At 45.0% G+C, this 20465-nt stretch overlaps 1 protein-coding gene across 5 annotated transcripts in view; it reads right to left on the minus strand.

The window, feature by feature from the left end:
* MATN4 (matrilin 4) overlaps positions 1 to 20465 on the minus strand; it is a 165340-nt gene that overhangs the window by 21195 nt on the left and 123680 nt on the right. For all 5 annotated transcript variants that reach the window (XM_069652205.1, XM_069652206.1, XM_069652202.1 and 2 more), the window contains 2 exons: positions 18566 to 18688; positions 12775 to 13188 (listed from right to left, as the gene is read on the minus strand). In XM_069652205.1, the coding sequence (XP_069508306.1) occupies positions 12775 to 13188; positions 18566 to 18688 (537 nt within the window). The remainder of the gene's footprint in view (positions 1 to 12774; positions 13189 to 18565; positions 18689 to 20465) is intronic.

Genomic DNA, 20465 nt, shown 5'->3' on the forward strand with positions numbered 1-20465 from the left:
CAAGTATAGGTTTTGGATACAGACAGACTTTGGAGTTGAACTTAATGACACAGACTGTCCTTAGTTTCTTTAGGTAGGGAAAGGTAGGCCTTACTCCCTCCTGACATTTGAGAAGAATAAACTATTTGGAAGAAAAGTGATTCTGTTGTCTATGTCTTGCTTCATGATGCCTTCGCAGCTTCCTGATGCCATTGGCATCCAAGAATCCAAAGCTTTTCATCTAGAGCCAAAGTGCTCTGCCAAACAATTCTTAGTAACATCACTGTTGCGCAACTAAGCTGCTTCAGAAACAACATCTAGGATATTTCCTGCTCTTCAGCAATTATTTTGTGAACATAACCTTTTGATGGGCATTTTTCAAAGAAAGAAGGAGCAATTTGCCACTGGCTGTGATTTGGAGTTTGGAGATCAATTTTCCTTGATTATTAAATGGTGATCCTGTGGGGCAATGCTACCTTGGCCATCTTGTTCAGCGATATTTTTCAGAGCACTAATCAAATCATAGGTTAGGGACAGGGCATATACATTTTGGTATCTGAGGAAAAGTGTAGGAAACTATGGCACAAAATATTAAGGGCCGCATCAGGAGTTGGGCGGTATCCTGGTGGTTAATCCACTGGAAATACCGCCCAATGCAATTACCGTTAACGGCACTTGGTCCGGCGGTATTACCGCCGCATCACAAGTGGTGGTGTAGATCCCCATTTTTTTTTAGTCCATAAGACTCAATGGGGAATTTTCGGTGCAATTACTGCAGTGGTAATTGCGCCACAGTAATTGCACCAACAATGGGCGGAAAGTTGGCGCATTCACCTGCAGCTCAGAGCTGGATGGGAATCCTCCGACTTTCACCCAAACTCATGATTTGACTCTGCGGTAATGTGGCGGTAATGCTATTACTGCTGCATTTTTACTGCACCGCCCAACTTCTGATGACGCCCTTAGTCCAAAATTTGAATTTCACAGATTAATTTAACAATTAAGAATTTTTCCCAAAATGTACCTTACCAAATTTATGCAATGTGATTCTTATTGTTCTACCTGGGAAGGTGGCAAGTACACAATATTGTTCTGCAAGTCAAAGCAAAATGCATATTGTGCAAAAAACTCAAGAGGAAAAGATTACCAAGTTCTCAGTTCAATATACAAAAATGCATTTTACGTGACTTTTCAATAAATCTGTGGCTGAAAAGGGAATTTTAAACCACCCGTTGACAAAGAGCCCTTTGTGAGGTAATCAGCCAGTCACCCATCCTCATAGGTCAATCAAATATGGAGGCACAGAAGGGAGGAGACTTCTATTCCTGTTGGTATCTGTCGATTTGCAGGAAAGGTCTCAGCATAGTGATGGTCTTCCTAATTATAAAGAGCGGAGAGAGCATCCAGTGACGTTGTTGCACCCTAGATGCAATGATAGTCACACAAATACTGCCAAGTTCAACTTGAGGTAGGTGACCTGTTTGTATTATACTAAATACATGAGACGACTGGATGTGACGGGCACCATGGTGAAAGGGGTGGCAACGCACGGCGTCAGAAGCAGTTCATCTTGCTGTCCCTTGGGGAAAAAGATGTGCTTGGCAGCCCCCCTACATTTTGGGAGCCACAAGTAATTTTGCATACACCTACTGGGTAGAGGTACCATTATGTGGGCATACTGTGGAATGTTCCCAGATATGCCAACATGGAACCATGACGTTTTTGCATAAGGCAACATTTTTCTTAAACCGGGCACATGGTAACTGCTTCACATGGACCCTCTGACGTCAGCGATTCCGGGCAATTTTATTTATTTATTTATTTGCATTTTTAAAGCGCTCACACAGCCCGCAGGCATCGAGGTGCTGTTAGAGGAATTGTTTGTTTCTTAGTTGCGTAATTGTTTTTTAACACGCTTAAATACCCAGAGGTTTCTAAGCGCGGGCCCGGGGATCAAACCTATGTTGCTTCGTGTCGTCTTGCTTCCAAGGCGAACACCTTGCCGCTGAGCTATCCTAAATGGGTTATTAACACATGTATCATCTCAAGGCAGTATCACCTCATTGATGTTGTTAGTCAAAGGGCCTCTCATAGGTGTTCAACGACCATGGACATATGGCATATAGAAATTCTAATGCATCTGCTTGCAACATGCTTTGGGAGTAATGAAGCTAGAGGAGCAGTTTAAAAAAATACATTCCAACTATTACGGTGGGAAAAACAAAAGTCTCCAGTAAATAACTACTGATAAATATAGGTACGTGACATTGTAAAGTGCTAGATAGGAAAAGCGGCACTTGACACCAAACCGACGTAAGTAATAAGTAGTATGTACCCCTGTGAAATCAATGGGGGGATAGCGCGTTATATGAAATGCAGCAATGACTAAGAGTTAGTGTCCCAATTATCCATTGTGGAGCAGCTGATTGGTACTAGGTCCCATTTACATACTGCTGCAACAGTTCTGCCAGAGAGCTAAATCTCTCTTTAGCTAGACCGAGATATCTAGATGTCTAGGATTTGGCATCAAAGGGGTTCACATCCATGCAAATAAGTACCTGCACCCAATACAACAAATATTATGGCCTAGTTGTAAAAAGTCATCCTCACGCCACAGAGCATAGCCTATTGATTGGCAGAAATGCCATCCGTGTGCCTTACTGCTTCTACCCATCATTACAGCGATTAGACGTGTGATTATCTATCGCCTGATATCTTTACATGTGTGTGTTCTGCTGAACTTCCATTTCTAAAAGGCACCTTTCTCACTAACAAGGACCTTAAAGAGTTTTCCAAATCCCGAGAGCCAAGCATCTCTGTTCTCAACCTGAAAGCGCGCGTGCTGCGACTTGACTCACATCCTACCCTCTCATAGCTTTCAGAAAGCCGAGCTCGAAGGGTTCGCCAGGATTGTTCGAGTCTTTTCCATGCGGCGGTCCTGGAACACTCCTGTGCCAGGAACTTCAGCAGTCATTGGGGGTGTACAGCGCCTGAACCCCGTCTAGTCCAGACACAATTTAGACTTCATTATACACCCCAAGGGCAAAATAAGCCCACTAAACTACTATGTGTATATACGTCTTAAGAGGAAGATGGGTTGCATATTTTGGCCCAGGGAATCAATGAGAGGGCCTATTTCTCCTGAGTGGGCTATTTGACGACAATCCGCTTTTTTTTTGTAACTCGGGTGACATCTAATTTTAGTTGTCAAATTGTTTCTCGTCTTGTCATTTAGATGTCATGGCACATAGCATTCCGAACACCTTCCCGCTTGAGAACTTTTTCCCAAACTAATTTATGAACTGGCACTTGCTTCGTATCCCCTTTGCATCTTTTTTCAATATTTCCTTCTGAATAGTGTGATTGTGCCCTCCAGCCTTCGTCTGCGAAACAGCCTCTTGAAACAGAGAGAGGACCAGTTTATGCAAGGGCCTTATTTTGCAATAACCGTTAACCCACATTACTGATCTACTCTGAATGGTCTTGTATCGCTCACTGTAGGATTTATGCTGGAAGTTGAGTACATTGAAGACTCTCGGTAGCTTGGGTAGATACATCTGCCATACCGAATGGTATTGAATTGCTGCAAGACGTGTGTATGTGTGTGTGTCTATGGAGGTGTGTATCTATACAAACACTACAATTTGGGGTTGGGGAGCAAACAAAATGTCCCGTGCCTCTATCCCAAGTCCTGCGGACATCCCTGTCAAGCCCAGCATCTCACCTGCGCTGCCTACCTGAAATGGGGCAAGGCGATCCAAGTGAAACGTCTCATCTGCGCACAGCATTGGTTGTCCTGCTGCTGGGTGCCAGGTTGGTGCCCCAGTATATCAGGTGGTAAAGGCAGCACTCAGAATCCACTCCAAATCACCCTGGCTATATCCAGGCATATACCCCGCACCATGGAAGGGCGTCCCAGGTTCAACACGACGCTGGGGCAATGCCAGGCACTGTAAGGAGAGCTGCGATGCATAATGGTAGCAGGACCCAACAAAGGGCTAATAGGTTCCCGGCAGGACCAGGAGGAGATGGAAAAGACCAGAGGGCAGCCAGGGGTCCCGGCAGGACCAGGAGAAGATAAAGAAGGCCAGCAGGAAAGACGCCAGAACCATGCTCCTCTCCATGGCATTGACTGCTATGGCAACAGAGGACGCGCACCGTGCAGTCCGCCACGCATGTGCTCCTAGACGTGCCACATCCCCAGGGTTCCCGTGCTGTCCTCCACTCGTGGTAGCTATGCACACGGTCCTATGTGATTCTCGAGGAGACAGCCACATCAAAGATAAGTCTTCCAGTCAGCTAGGGGACGTTCAGCGGGATGCGATACTCCAGAAAAACATTTTTTGACACTGCACTTTGGATACCTGACAGAGGAGCCCACACCAAAGGTTATTATTTGAACAGTTATCATCTTTTACAGGTGTTTCCTAAAGCTTTGTATCAACTAATTACAATACATCACAAAAGCAGCTATACCTCCATTTCCGAGGTGGTATAGAATGCTTGCAAATTGGTTCTGTTGTGTACAAATTATACCTTAAAAACATTATATTGCTAATACGATTATTGTACATTATAGTTGTTAATTAATCTTTTTCTATTGACAAATACACATTCCAGTGTGCACAAGGTTACATATCTATTTTAAATTACCCATGCCAAGGACAATATCACTTTCTTGGTTACATTTCTATTATCAAAACCTCCCCTTCTGTCTTAGACTTCAGAAGTACCACGCGGCAAGGTACGTTTTTCTTTTTTTGATGTTACACACCCTTAGCACCCACGTATTATCTACACAGGTGCTAATGGTGATATAACCCGAGGGGGCAGGCCCATTAACTTGGGCCCTTAACTTGGGCGGTGGGCCATTACCTGCATGGCCAACCCATTCCCTCAAGCTTTATCGCCTCATTCTGGGCTATATTTTCTATTTTGTCAACCACAATGTCATCAACAAGGAAATGGACTTCAGAAACTACTGCGCAATGCTTTACAGCAAGGTACTTTTTTAAAGTTAAACACACCCTTAGCATCCGCGTGTGAACTACAGGGGTGCTAAGAGGCGAGAGAGTAGTGGGTAAGGGAACACAATGACATCACCTCTCCACTAAGGCATGGACGCCGCAATGCAGCAAACTCACCCACATCAGCCTCAAGCCCATCAAAAGCCCCTCACTGTCCACAACATGGAAATTGATGCTCCCCATCGTCTGCTCAGCTATCACCCATGCAGCAGACATCGCCAACCTCATCACTGGACACAACCTTGATGCCATCTTCATCACTGAGACCTGGCTGACACCCACCTCCACCCACATCCTAGACGTCCTTGTCTCTGACGGCTACAGCATCCAACACAGAGACCGGCTGAACAAGACAGGCAGATGCCTTGCAGTCATCCACAAGATCTTGTGGCCCTGCACCAGACTTGACATTGACAACATTGGCTCCTTCGAAGTCCTCTCTATCTTCCATGGCTTCTACAGACCACCCAAACCCAACACTGCCTTCATCAGAGACTTCAGTGACCTGGTCACCACCATGTCCCTCATGCATGCAAACATTTTCCTAGGAGACTGCAACCTCCCATGCAACAAGGCCTCCAAACCAATGAAGGAAGCTCTCCTCAGCTTTCTCGACACCCTCTGCCTCACGCAGCATACGAAAGACCCAACACATGAGAAAGGTAACATCCACAACCAAATCATCACTGCACTATCTTCCCTCCACAACAGCTTTCCTCTCCCGCTTGACTCGTCTGACCACCTAGCCGTACCTTTCAACATCCTGCACAACAAGCACTCCCAGCAGAAATCCAGCAGACAAACCTTTAGGTCCTTCAAGAACTTCCGAGTGGAAGCCCTCACAGAAGACCCTGCCAACCTACACCCCCAACCAAACTGCAGCTCTCTACTGGAAGCACTCAACCCCACCCGCTCAGCCTCCATCAACCAACACGCGCCTCTGAAACAACGCACCTGCAAACCGAAACCTTTAGCACTTTGGTACATACAAGAACTCAACCTCAGAAAAAGAGTCATCAGGAAACAAGAGAACACTTGGCACCGCTCCAGGACTGCAACATTGAAGACACTCTTGACAGAGGACCTGGTAGAAACCTTGGCTGCCCTCAAAGTCACATTGTATACAGATGACATCCTCCCAGCATCCATCCTCAAGATCCTCCCCGCAGAAACTCTCCTTCCCTCCCTGGAGATCATCAACAGCTCCTTAACTCAATCCACCTTCCAATAGACCCTAAAAATAGGACAAATCCTCCCTTTACCAAAGAAACCCACTCTGGATCCCGACAACCTAGTTAACTATCGCCCCATCACCCATCTTCCCTTCCTAGGTAATGTCATCGAGAATGCAGTAGCCGCACAACTGCAGCAACACATCGACACCAACAATCTTCTCCAAACCTACCAAACCCAATTCTGACTTAGATGCTGCACGGAGACAGCAACCATACAGGTGGTAGACGACGCCCTCAACATCCTTGACGCTGAACACCCCATGCCTCCTGGTTCTACTCGACCTCTTGGACGCTTTCAACACAGTAGACCACTAGTTGCTTACCGACAACCTACATCGGCGAATGGGGATCAGCAATCTTGTATTTGTATTTGTATTTATTTTATTTGTATAGCGCACCAGGCACAGGGGCAACCGGGCGCATCACTTAGTTACAACATAAGAAAAACAGACAGAATCATAATTACAAAGTTTACAAGTATAAGAAAAACAGACAGAACCATAATTACAAAGTTTACAAGTATAATACAGAATTTACAGGTATAATAATAGCAATGAGAGAACAAGCAGATTATATATACATATACAAATTAAGCAGAGAACCCAGAGCTAAATGTCCTGGGCGGCCAGCCAGGTTTTCGTAAGGTGTTTGAATCTCGGGAATGAGGGTTCTGCTCTAAGCTCATTAGGAAGCGTGTTCCAGAGTTTAGCTGCCAAGGTAGTGAAGCTAGTTCCACCTGATCTTTGGAGATTGAAACGTGGAACCTCAAAGCAGTTTAAGTGAGCCATTCTGCGGGGTTCTAATGGAGTTGTGGAGGGCAAATCGGTTGGCCAGGTAGCAGGGAGCTTGGTTATGAAGGCATTTGTGGGTAAGAGCCAGGGTTTTCAGGGAGATACGGTGTGGGACTGAGAGCCAGCAAATATTGCGTCTGGTGTCGGATATGTGTTGGCGCCTGGGAATGTTGAGGGCAGCTCTAATCGCATTGTTTTGGACAATTTGTAACTTGTTTAGGTTGCAGCAATTGGTGCCTAGGTACAGTGCATTGCAGTAATCAATCTTGGATAATACAAGAGTTCTAGCCAGGGTGACACAATTGGTAGCGGAGAGGAAAGGGCGACAGGCTGTAATAAGCTTGCAGGTATATGCCGCTGCGGAGGAGACTGAGTTAGTTTGTCTGGTCAGGGATAGGGTCGAGTCAATGTAGATCCCTAGGGTTTTTGTGTCCTTGGCGGTTGGGATAATATGCCCATCGATGATGAAGGACTTGAATGCAGGGTTGAGTTTGGTAAGTTTTTGTGGCGAACCAACAATAAGGAGCTCAGTCTTTTCATCATTAAGACAGCGTCCGTGTTGAGCCATCCAAGCCTGGATGACCTGGTAGGTGGCATTGATAGCGAGGGAGTCAGCCGTGTAGTCACCGGAGGTAGGGATTAGTATCTGGGTGTCGTCAGCGTAGTTGGTGTAAGTGACACCCAGATAGTCCAAGATATCGAAGAGAGGTTTGGTGAACACGTTATACAACGTGGGTGAAACACAAGATCTTTGTGGCACGCCACAGGAGACAGGTGCGGGTGGGGCGGCTACAAGTGGAGAGAACACGCGCATAGATCTATTGTCTAAGAAGGAGCTAATCCAGGTTGTAGCTTTATCGGAGAAGTGTGCAGCTGATTTAAGGTGGTGGCAGAGGATTTCATGATTGACGAGATCAAAGGCCGCCGAGAGGTCCAAGAGGAGTAAGAGAGCAAGTTTGCCTTTGTCTTTTAGAACTTCAATCTGTGTTTTTAAATCTATGAGGGCAGTTTCATTGCCGTGACATGGCCGGAACCCAGATTGCCTAAGTCCCAAGAGTTTGTTAGATTCAAGGTAATCTTGAATTTGTAGGTATGCTGCACGGTCGAGGATTTTTAGTAAAAACGGGACCGTGATGATTGGCCTGTAGTTTGTGGATATACTAGCGTCCAGGGTAGGTTTTTTCAATAGGGGGATGACCCACGCGTCCTTTAGATTGTCAGGTACGATCCCAGAGCTAAAGGAAGAGTTGATGAGCGTAGTAATGAATGGCGCTAGGTCATGAGCTGCTTCCTTGATTATAGGTGCCGGGCAGAGGTCGCCTTGGCAATTGGTCGGTTTAAGGCTGGTGATGATCTTTTCCACTTCGGAAATGGAGAGTGGAGAGAAGCTAAAAGGAGTCAGAGTCTGGGATGGAGTGGTTTTGGGTGGGGATAGGGTTGGGTTGTGGGTTGGATTGTAGGCTTGATTGTTTGTTATTGATTTTACTTTGGAGGGTGGCAATCTTGCCGAGGACAGCCTCTTGGATTTTGGTACACCAAGTGCTATCTTTGATGCAAGTGTCTGGTGCGGTGACAGGGGTTTCAAGTTCTTTTGGGATTCTAAAAAATTCTTTGGTGTTGGATTTGGCTTGTTCGATACGTTTATTGTAAGTGTCTTTTTTAGCCTGGAATATGGCTTCCTTGTAGTTAAGGGTGGCCAGGAGGAGGCACGATTTGTCCTACGCTGGTTCAAATCCTACCTCGACAACCGCAACAAGCAGTTTATTCAGATGGACTCCTCTAGATCGCCAATCCAGCGATCCATCCTCTCCCCAGTGATCTTCAGTCTATACATGGAGCCGCTGGGAGCCCTTCTAGCCACACACTACATCTACCAATACACTGCTGACACACAGCTATACCTCAAGATCGACTTCATCAGGACATCCATAGGCTCAAAATCTGCCTCTCGCTGATGCAGTCTTGGATGTCCAGTGCACACTTGAAGCTCAACCCTTCCAAGATCAAATTCCTACTTCTCACCAACAACACGAACACCCAGACATACAGACTTGGCTATCAACCATGAACTCTGAGGGCTTCACACCCAAGCTCATCTCCTGCCAAAAACTCCCTCGGGTTCCACATCGACAAACACCTCTCCTTCAAGACACACATAGCTAAGAAAATTCAGACAGCTTGTTATCAGCTCTCCCTCCTGTGGAAGGTCAAGCCCTTCTTCCCTCGGGAAAGCTTTAGATCCACTGTTCAAGCACTGGTCCTATCGCACCTGGATGGAGGGAAATGCACTCTTCGAAGGCCTCTGTCATCCTCCCTTGTGCCCCTGAGAAGTGTCCTACATGCGGAAGCATGGCTCATCAAGAGTCTGCGTATATATGACCACCCCGGCCCTCATAGACCTTCACTGGCTATCACTGCATGCACAAATCACCTTCAAGTCTTGCTGCATCATCTATAAGGCAGTCACCCTCAAGTCACCCATCTAGCTCGCTGAGAAACTCTGCATCTGCTGCTGACAGCATACCAGCAGAAGCCAGGACACGTGCATACTTGAAATCCACCACTGCAAAAAGGAAAGGATTAGAAGACAAGCCTTCTTTGCCTACACCCTAAGACTATGGAACCTCCTCCCGTCTGCATCAGACTCACACCCACGCGCCTACAATTCAGAAAAGAACTCAAGACCCACTTCTTCAAGGAGCCTCTCCTGCTCAACACCTAGGCAATCACATCACCTCTGACGGCCACCTGACTCGCTAGACTCCACCCGCTCCTCTGCTCCCTGCTACCCGGTACATCTGTACCCCTTCTCTGTCCCTCTCTGTATCCTACTCCCGCTGTATATTTGTTCTGCTACCACTGAAAAGCACTCTGTCATGCATCTGTAATGTTGTAAAGTGCTCTGTTTTTTATCTGTATTGGTGTATTCCACTGTAAAGTGCTCAGTTGCTTCTTGAAGCTAGGTGTTATTTCCATCCCTGGTTAATTTGAATGCACTTCTTGAAGCTAGGTGGTCACCACTAAATAAATACCATAATAATAATAATAATTAAAGCGGAGGGGGCGAAGCTAGGTAGCACTCAGGCTGCTTGGAACGCAGGCTTATACCAAAGAGTACAGCCTACATTCAGAGCCTCCGGATTGGCCGGTGCCCCCTTCCTGGCTGCTAATGTTTGTTAATAACCTATTTTGATCTTTTTTTGGGTCTTTGGAGTATTATAATCAAAAATTCAGTATTTCTGTTTGAAACATCTTTCAGTATGTAAAATCACCACTACTGATGTATCATTTCCATTTTAGTAGATTTATATGTAGATGCCTTCTAAATTTAGGTTCCTTATTGAATTATGTATGTGTCCTTATTTCTAAATTCTGTGTGTTTAAGTTCTTTGTGAATCTGTTTGCATCCGCCAGAGACCAGCGTGTAAGACTGCACGCAGTTGTCATCCCGGATGTGCTTAAGAATTAGGAAGCTGACCAAACAAGGGGGACGTCTTGAAAAAACGTGCAAACAGGCTAATAAAGGAATTGAAGCAACAGAATTAGCAATAAGGACACATAATCAAAAAAGGAACCTACATTTAGTAGAAAACAACTTATTTCCAACTCAGTAGATTTCAAGCGCAATGATGGTAGGTGCCATTGTAATGTGTTTTGTTTTGCATTAAGAAAAGGAGAGGGTAATGGCGCCGAAAGGACTCCACAGTTACCTGTTGTTTCTATTTTCTTTGCCACAAATCCTGCCTTCTTACCGAATGACTCCAACCATTTCATGGAATATTTCTTGCTGCGGCTATAAACAATATTTTCCTGAATCATGTTGATTAAATACTGATTAGGACGATCAAAGATTAAACTGGTGGAACAAGCTCCTTTCTTTGTGTCCATGACGCCAAAAATAAGGGAGGGGGTCCTCTTTTTGAAAATAGTTTGTGCTAAGGAAGAGCAAAATGTGTCCCCTTTTCTAATGTAACTAATAATACCATTTACATAGCAAACACCACATACTCCAATCCCTCTAGGCACTTCATCCTAGGTGCTATTACACAACGAAAATCAATCCATTTATCTCGGAAGAAAACATCGGTGGATCCAACGCGCTCACCTTGGAAGCAAGACGACGCCCCGGGTCCGCGCTGAGAAACCTTTGGGTATTAAGCAAGTTATAAAAAACCACGTATAAAAAACATACAAAATCCACTTATGCCAGAGGCAAGAACTTTACCTCTCTGAGCTATCTTACCAGCATACATTTATGATACAAGTTCACTTTATTGACCCCTTATGGATATTGTCCCCAAATCATGATGAACTTGGAACTATAAATGTGGTTTACTTCAGATGCAGATTGTCGGACTTAAGAGGTAAAAGGACATTTTATTTTTTAGGAATTTTGTGGAATGCATTATTTTAGTTATTGTAGTGTTCGTACTATATACACATCTGTAGTGAATTTTGTAAATGCAATTATTTGTTTATTATGATTCTAGTGTTAAGATTCGCTAGGTATGGTATTAGCCTGGCTTCACTGGCTGCTTTAGGGAGTGCACAAAAGGCTGATCGCTGTAATCCTTCCCCCTCCCAAAATGGTGGCTGAGTGACCAACATGCCACAACCAATATTGCAGACTTCTGGATCAGTTGTCGTACCTTTCGCGGATCAGATTAAGCTGGCGTTTGCACCGGCATCTTCGTGCTTTCCTGTGCATAAAGACTTGCTGTGTGCGGCCTTCCCTCTTTGCTACTCTACTTGTTCATCTTGTGTCCTTTCTTTGACCTGCCACTTTCCTCCTCGTCCTTACCTTCGAGCTGATCCTTTGCTGAAATTGCGTGCCTGGCGGCGTCCTGCCATTGTGCTGCGCGGAGCCTCCTCTGCAACCTTTGAGTTCAGTTTCCTGCAAACCCGAGAGGTTTTCATCGCGTCCCTGTCTCTTCTGGGGTGTGCTCTGCCTGTTGTGAGGTACCAGTCATCCAGAGGATTTTTCTCCACCAAGATTTCTTTCACTCAGGGCCTGGTGCCCTTCTCTGAGACCCCCCGCACCCGCCTTCAGGGATTATTGCCTAACATGATGACTTCGGCAGAAGGAGGGCCATACCTCAGCAAAATCAGCAAAGAGCAATAAGGTAAGACCCGTGTTTGACATCCAGGAGCTAAATATTGTGAGTACTGCTTGTCACCTTGTCTTACGGAATAGATACACACATTTGGGTTTTCAGCACGAACATCAAATATGCAAATGATTCCCCTTAAATTCATTATATGTACATATGCCTCATCCATATTCATTGAAGATACCCTAAAACCCTGGCTGGAATTTATTATTTGGCAGCCAGACCCCAATAATGCAGCAAATCAATGGGTCTCATTGCGAGGCTGGCGGTAGACCGTGCCTGTAATACAGGCACGGCTGCCGCCGGTATTTAATTTTTTACGGCGCCCAGAAATGGGCAATTACCGGGTCATTACGGCCTTGCCGGATCCGGTATTTGCCCTTTCTTGAGCGCTGGGAAAAATTCTTCCCCATTCTCATTTGAGCCCGTGCCAGTGCATCTGACTTGCTGTGCTCGCGGGTGCTGGTCCGGGAACTACGGTACCGGCAAAATTACTGGTACTGTAGTTTCCGGACCGGCAAACTCATAATGAGGCCCAATGTCTTTTAATGCAATTTGCGGCACCATTGCTTAGGTTTTTCATTCTTCAAAAGTTCGTTTTAACCAAACATTTACATGTTCCTCTCCTTACCAGCGTCTTTCGCTTTCTTGGCCCATTCTGAGATGCTGTCCTGGGATCGGCCATCTGTAAAGACCAGTCCAATTCTGGGCACATTTTTGGAAAGTGGTCTGGCCCCCGCAGCCTCTGAGAAGCTCTGCTCCACCATGTGTTGCAGGGCTAGCCCTGTCATGGTTCCCTTCTCCATGTATTCAATGTTCAGCACAGCATTCTTGATGTCTTTGGCTGTCTTGTATTGGTCAAGCGCAAACTCTGTACGCACACGACTGGAGTACTGTACTAGCCCGACTCGTGTACCCAGAGGAGATATGTCCAGAGAGTCCACAATCTTGGTCACAAACTGTTTGACAAGTTCAAAGTTTTGGGGCCGTACACTTTTGGAGCCATCAATAACAAACACCAAATCCACATGAGATGTTGTGCATCCTGGAAAACAAAGAGTAGAAGGCGTAAGACAATTGATGGTGAAAAAGACGGTATAACGTTCTTTTATCGATGGGTGCAATTTAGATGGGGTTTTTTACGAGTACATTTTACCGAAAAATCGAATCGAAATATATAGGGAGGGGGTGGGGGGTTGGAAAAGTATATATAAGGGGTCGGGCGTCGGGCGTCTGGAATAGGTAAAAAAAACAATAGGGGATGGAGGGTTTTCGAACATCGAAATTGCACCCCTCGATGAAATGACATAGAACCAAAAAAGGACACACAGGTTTCACATGAACTGAAAAAAAGATGTCATTTATTTGTAAGTGAACACATTGACTTGGTGAGGGCATTGTGACAGTTGTATAACTGTTTGACTCAAGGTGGCAACTATAATGTTATTTACAAACATACTAAGGGCCTAATTCACAGAGCGTTTTCCGATGGGGGTTTTGCCATCAAAAAGCGCTTCTGTGAATTAGGCCCTAAAAGTGCTCAGCAACTCCCACAGTCAATCACGTTTACTTAAGAACCGTTGGGAAAAGAGTGGACATTTCCAGAGAGGTACTTACCAGTGGCGAATCTGATGCATGTGTACATTCTCGGAAGTGACTCGTATTGCAATTGCATCCTATATACATGTGTTGATGGCGTCAGAGTTGCATCTAGTCCTTAAAAAGCAAGTCACCCTATGCTTGTCTATATTATAGATCTCCGAAGCTTGGCGTCAGCGACCTTTTAGCGTAACTGAGGAATCATATCGCCCGCCGGTAGCACCGGCAGGGTTACCGCCAGACTCGTAATGTGAAATGAAAGGACATTCCTGACTGATCATTCTTAGAGACTTTTAATTGAGAGCACAGCTGCCTGGCTAATTCAGTACAAGTAGCTTTGTGGCACCGAATTCAAATGTATGATGCATTTGCATGTGTGCAAACCAACTGCAAGCATGTAAATGGAGATGTCTCACATTTTTTGTTTAGGCTCATGGGTAGGAATTTAGCGTCACATGTATGAGGGAAAACAAATCATATAGAATACTTTATAGTAAGGTGCCACCCTTTGATGGCATATGAGGAGACATATAGTGATGTTGTCCTGTTTTTAAAGTGACTACTATCTCTTTCAATCACTTCTCACATTATGTTGTGATCGGAAACTTCTAAGCAGGCTGTTATTTCCACCCCTTGTTATTTTGAAAGGACTTTTTTTTACAGTAACGCGTGCCATCAAATAAAAGTTGTCTGAAAGACATTGATTAATCTTAGCCATTCAGCCTATCCTTATCAATATGCATGGCACATTCACGTTATTGTATGCAGCCATTTCTGCCAGCAGACACATCTGCCTGAAAGACAATTCATTACTTGCAGCTATAAGCACCTTGATGTGTAATAAAAATTCTTACCCAGTTTTGCCTTCTGATTCTTTATTTATAAGCACCAAACCGCGAATTAAAATATTCATCCTGTCTCCTATTTTTACTTTTGTATAGAAAATGTAAAGGCTAGTGATAGATATATTTGATTAGGATCATTTTGTTAGTAAATTGAAATATATAAAATGTGGAATGGTAAACCTTTGAGTAGCTGGAATGCGTCTTAATATGGAATAGACAAACCTGTTGATATGCCAACATGTGTGTATAGTTGTACAGTTGCTTTTGCAATTCATAAGACATACTGTAGTGTCTGATGTACAAGTACAGTTAGGTGTGAATAGCAGGTGCATCTAAAGCAAGAAATCATAAGGTGTTAAGAAGGATCCAGTCTTGTAAATGAAGTGATCAAAGTAGAGATAGAAATAGAAATAGACAACAACAGAGAATTTGCAGAGTCTGGTTGTGAGCACTGAAAACCATTGGAGACTCTTGCTCACCTTGCGGAGGTAGTTAACAAGGCCTCCACACTCAAAAGAGTGGAGGTAGCATGCACTAGTCCTGCAGGTGCATCTACAAATAGTGAATTAGAGTTTCAGAGCGTGAATGAGTACTTGAATTCTGTTCTCTAACAAAAATAGTGCTGTGTGGTCAGCCAGACTCTAGAACTCTCAATTGGCTAAATCACTTTTAGCAGATCGGAGATTAAATAGAAGCCAGTGCCTTTCAGATAATTGTGAGACAATGGGACTACTAAACATTGAGTACATCTCCCCAGCTTATTTAAACGATGATTGGGAGAATTAACAGATTGTCCATTGCACAGAACCACAGAATAACTGACCCTACTCTAACCCTCTGTGTCTTTAACTATTGTGGTCCTTCGCAAATGGGAAATGCAAGGGCCCTTCTGGGCTACCTTAATGAAGACAGAAAGGAGGTCCGGCTTCATTTAAGGAGCTGGGGCTCAAAGACCTCTGATAATTCCAAAGCCACCTACAGCAGACCTTCACACTTATTAACATCTATTGATGACTTGGTGCCTGAGTGGGACACAGAGACTGGGACCATGTCAGTGTCGCAGACCAGCCAACCCACATAAAAGCACATGCAAGCGCCATGACTCGGGCACATGTCATCATGGCAATGAATGCTGCACCAGCCCCTGTGCTGAAGCAGAGATCAGCATTCCGCCCTCCAGTTCTCATAGAGTGTGAATTCTTTGCTCCAGAACCAATTTTCCCTCCCTCACCTGATGCCTACTGCTCCTGACATTTGGCCACAACAGAGGGGGAAAGGACGATATCATTATTTTGTGCCATTTTACAACTGTAGCTATTGTTGAGGTTAGAAGGAATTAACAGAGCAAAAAAACAATACAGCAGTGGTATCACGCCCTAGGAGTGGTTTAATGGGGTATGACCTCATGTGAAGGACGATCACCTGGGGTACAGCCCACTGAATATCATCACTCTCCAACATTCCCTAACCCTCTCCAATATTCACTACATGGAAGGCAAACCTATGCATTACTGTGACCTAGAAAATAACACCAAAAGTACTAGGATGAGGAAGAACACAGGAGGCATAAAGATCATTCACTGTATTTATACTGGTGCGAGGAGGCCCCATGGAGGCAGGAAGATCCAAACATCAACAAAGTTAAAGGACTCGTGTAAACCACATGGGAGCAAATGGATAGAAAGTATAAAGAGCAACAAAGGACAATCAGAGAAGGCAAGCCTAGCCCCGGAGTCAAGTGCCGCCGTGAGAGGACAGAGGGGCAGGCAATCTCCAGTGCGGGAGAATCAAATCTGCTAGTGGTACAGCAGGAGAGGGATGTGAAGAATGCCAGGGAGCAGCTGTGGGAATTCTGTGTTGGGTCTGTCGGTGCAGACCTAAACTCACGACCGAGGGAAGGAAGAAAGTGGAGCTGTGCAGGGAGACGCCATGCTGCGGAGACCGACACAGAGATTAGCCCGAAGAGCCGACAAAGCCGATCTCAGTCTCAAGAAGCCCCAGTGACATACTTAGAGGCCCGAGGGGGCAAGGGTAGGAGGTATGGGAGATATGAAGGGGATGCTGGACCAGACGTGAGAGACTCCTGAGCAGTTTTCAGTCGGCCCATTGAGATTGAAGCGGTTATTGGACTTAGCCAGTGTCAGTTGTCCCTCCAGTGCCATCTTTCAGATGTCAGTGGCAGGCAAAAACACACTGACCACCACGGAAGGGTCAGGGACCCTACCACGAACCAGAGAAGGGCCAGGGACCCTACCATGAATCAGAGAAGGGCCTGGGACCCAAGAGTAGAAACTAAAGGCATCAGAGCAAATCTTGCTCATCACAGTGGGAAAGAGAATACCACTGACCACCAGAGAAGGGTCTGGGACCCCAACAAGACTTGGGACTAAGCTAACCATAGATCAGAGTGGCAAAGTGGGCATCAAAACAGAAAGCAGTGGGATAGAACTGTATCCAGCAACACCAGGAGAAGGGAGTCATTCTCCTGGTGCTAAGTCAGGAATTTTCATAAAAATGCCAGGGGAAGGGAGTCATTCCCCCCGCCTTGTTGTGAACTCTGCATAGTCATACCAAGAGAAGGGAGGTATTCTCTTGGTCAAGAATGGAGAGTTTAGCGAGGGATACCAGGGGAAGGGTGTCATTCCCCCTGGTTTTACTGGAAGTTGTACAGATCCATACCAGGAGAAGGGAGTCATTCTCCTAGACAGGACATTGTGGAAAAGAATGGCCGAAACCCCCAAGCCAGGCAAAGGGAGAAATTCCCCCTGGCGTTTTTGTTGTGAGAGAACATTCCTTCTGAACACTATCAGTGTTCCATGCCCTTGGCGCAGCCATAGCAAACGCACAATTCATGGCCCTGCTTGATTTGCAGGCCGGTGTCTTTAGCTGGTTTGTGTTGTTTGACCTAAGAGTCCTTACACTTGATTTATTCATCAAAACCTCACTTGGATATATCCAGGCTGGATCCCATAAAACATTTATGGGTGATGAGGAACAAATGGTAGTGAACCCTTGACTCAACTGGAAGCCCGTGCAAATTGAAACATGATCTGTCCTTTTCAGTCCAGTGATGACTCATACCGCACTATTCTGATTGACTTGTAGATGATTACATTCTGATTTTGATATTCCCACTAATAGGCTTCTATATTAGTCAATTTGTGACTCCACAATGGCCCTTGCTACCGTCTCAGTGTTTGCTTGAGTGATGTATGGCTGAAATTGTGCTCACAACTTTATGCAATAGGCCGAGCATGAAACCAGGCTGCTTACTTGAGCTTGCATAAGAAGCAGGAGAAGAGAGCCACTCTCCTTAAAGAAGGAACTTTCTGTTAGTTTTCCCTTTAGTTGTAGTGCGAGAGATAAAAGTAAGTTGTGACACAAGACGGTGCAAATTACTTTGACGGACATTCTGACAGGACCCTTTAGTATTAGTTTTGAGGCAAGGAAATGCCTCTTAGAATGTTGGGACCGTGAGGATTTTTTCATTTTATATAAAATAAAAGTCTATAACCAAAATCAGGCCACCTTTGTGTTAGTTTCCTTCGTCGACACCCTTACATACGTTAAATGGAAAAAAACAATATTTGCAAGAAAGACTAAGAAGTGTTCTGGCTGTGTCTCACTGACAAAGCCCAAAGAGACATAAACATATATTGGGTTGTTTTTGTTCCATTTAGAGTTCGGCAGTTTTGGATGTATGATTTCCTCTTTGGGCTGATTGAGACTGATTCGAAGATGCCCAGTGCTCTCTCATCAGAGCACAGATGGCACAAAAACAATAGAATGTATCATGGAGGATATATATTCCTACAAGCTTACACTGCAAAGTTGCAATGGAAGCTCATCACAACTTTTGTATTTTGTTATTAATGGTGGGGTTAAGGCCTCATATAGCGTATACATTAGCCATTAATGTTTCACTGACTTAATAATCATGATTGACTTAAAAACACCGCACAACCCTTTGAAACTCACCATCACAGGTCTTGCCATCGTCTTTGAGCTGTCTGCCTTCGGGACAAATGCAGTGGTAGGACCCTGGTGTGCTGACACACTGAAACTCGCATCCATGATCCACAACATTGCAAAGATCATTGGCTAGAAAAAGGAAATCAACATGTTGAAGTCTTGCATCATTTTAAAGACTAGAAGTCTCATGCTTCTCTTGCAGAATATTTAGCAATATCCACATTAAAAGTGGTATTTTGGCATTGGTTTTAATTGTTATAATTATGCAGATGTCACACATATAGGCTCCAGATAAAGCTCAGCTTTCACTTTGACTTCACAAATGCTCTTTGACTGTATCTAGTACACTTAAAACACTCTGACAGACCTAGAAAATCTTCTAAAGGAAAGGCACTAATAAATATTACTTACAAGCAATCATCTTTCTGTAGCTTGTCTCTGCTTAGAATCACATGCTTTGCATAGGGCACCATCTACTGGTGGGTGCAGAGAATTGCACATTTTTTAATTTAAAAAAGTGGGGGTCAATAGGGGCATACATGTATCAGTATCCCTACCCTAAATGTACCGGTACCCATGATCTTTCACTTGCCGACAACCTCAGATTGTTTGTTTTCTGACATGTGAAGTGTATTTTTTTATATACCCTTCTGCTCCTGCATGGGGAGGATGGCTGGGTGCATGTGATTAGATACAACCTACAGAAAAACGATTACTAGTAAGTAATATTTGTCTTCTGGAGCTTGTGAATCTGCTTAGATTCACATGTTTTGCATAGACTAGCATGCCATATTTTGTGAAAGTAGCAGGTGAGCAGAAGGGGTACAAGTGAATACATGTCTTAAGATTGTTTGATGCGCCTGTGGGTCTGACTTTGATTGTGTGGTGTGAAGAACATAAGGGTCTCCTCACCTCTTATTCCCCCAAATCCTCCTCTCAGGAGGCCAGAGAAAGGCCATCGCTCTTGGATCACGACCCTGCGGGTGGATATGCGAGGGAGGATCACCTGGGTGGAGGGAACTTAGGGAATGGAAAGAGGACGTCCTTAGATGAGATGCAGTACTCCCTTTTCCCTTCTATCCCTAAAGCCTTTCTGAGATATTGTCATCCCTTTTTCTTCTCCTCCTTCCAAACTGGTCCCCAGAAACAACACATTAGTATTGGGACGAGGAAGAGACTAACTAGGAGGACACATCCTCATTTCACTAACACACACATATATCAGAGACCAAACAGAGGTGCAGATGCTTCTTTTATTCAATCAGATAGTATCAAACACTACTCTGGTACTGAGATGAGGAAAAGGACTATAGAGGCCTACCCGAGGAACAACCAGGCATGTCTGCCTAATGGAGTCTTCCAAAGTCAGGCAAGAGAACTGAATGGACCACATCTGTGGCCACTTAACAGACCTGAAAAGTATTAAAATGCCCGCCGTTCTGAAGGAGGACAAACGGGCTGGAGGAAATGAAGTTGTAGACACAGATGGCTGGAGCAGTGCTGTGCAGGAGAAGGGGACGCTGTAGCCGTGGTCTGCTGTGCGAGGGTCCAGAGGTCCTGCTATCCGTGGGTCTGTTGGGGAGAAGCTGTGGAGCACCCCATGACGCCAGCTAAAGGAAGCCAGGAGAGCGGGTGGTATGCGTAGTGTAGACCGTGAGAGGAAGGCAAAGTCTGGAGAAGCCGGGAAGCCGCCAGAGCCTGGAGAAGCCCATTGCGGAGGACGCAAAGAAGAAGAATGCTGCCATGTGCGACTGGTGAGTGCAAAACCAATACACACTCCGACCGGGTCAGTCTGTTAATGTACAAGCAAGTCCTTTTGCAAATGCTGAGAGAACGGCGAGGGATTAAAAGTACTGTTGAATACTGGAACAAGTATTGGCAAGATATTGAATGAACTGAAACAAAT

The sequence above is a fragment of the Ambystoma mexicanum genome, chromosome 3p, assembly GCF_040938575.1.
Source record: "Ambystoma mexicanum isolate Mex_15411 chromosome 3p, UKY_AmexF1_1, whole genome shotgun sequence".
In the NCBI taxonomy this organism is placed as follows: Eukaryota; Metazoa; Chordata; class Amphibia; order Caudata; family Ambystomatidae; genus Ambystoma; species Ambystoma mexicanum.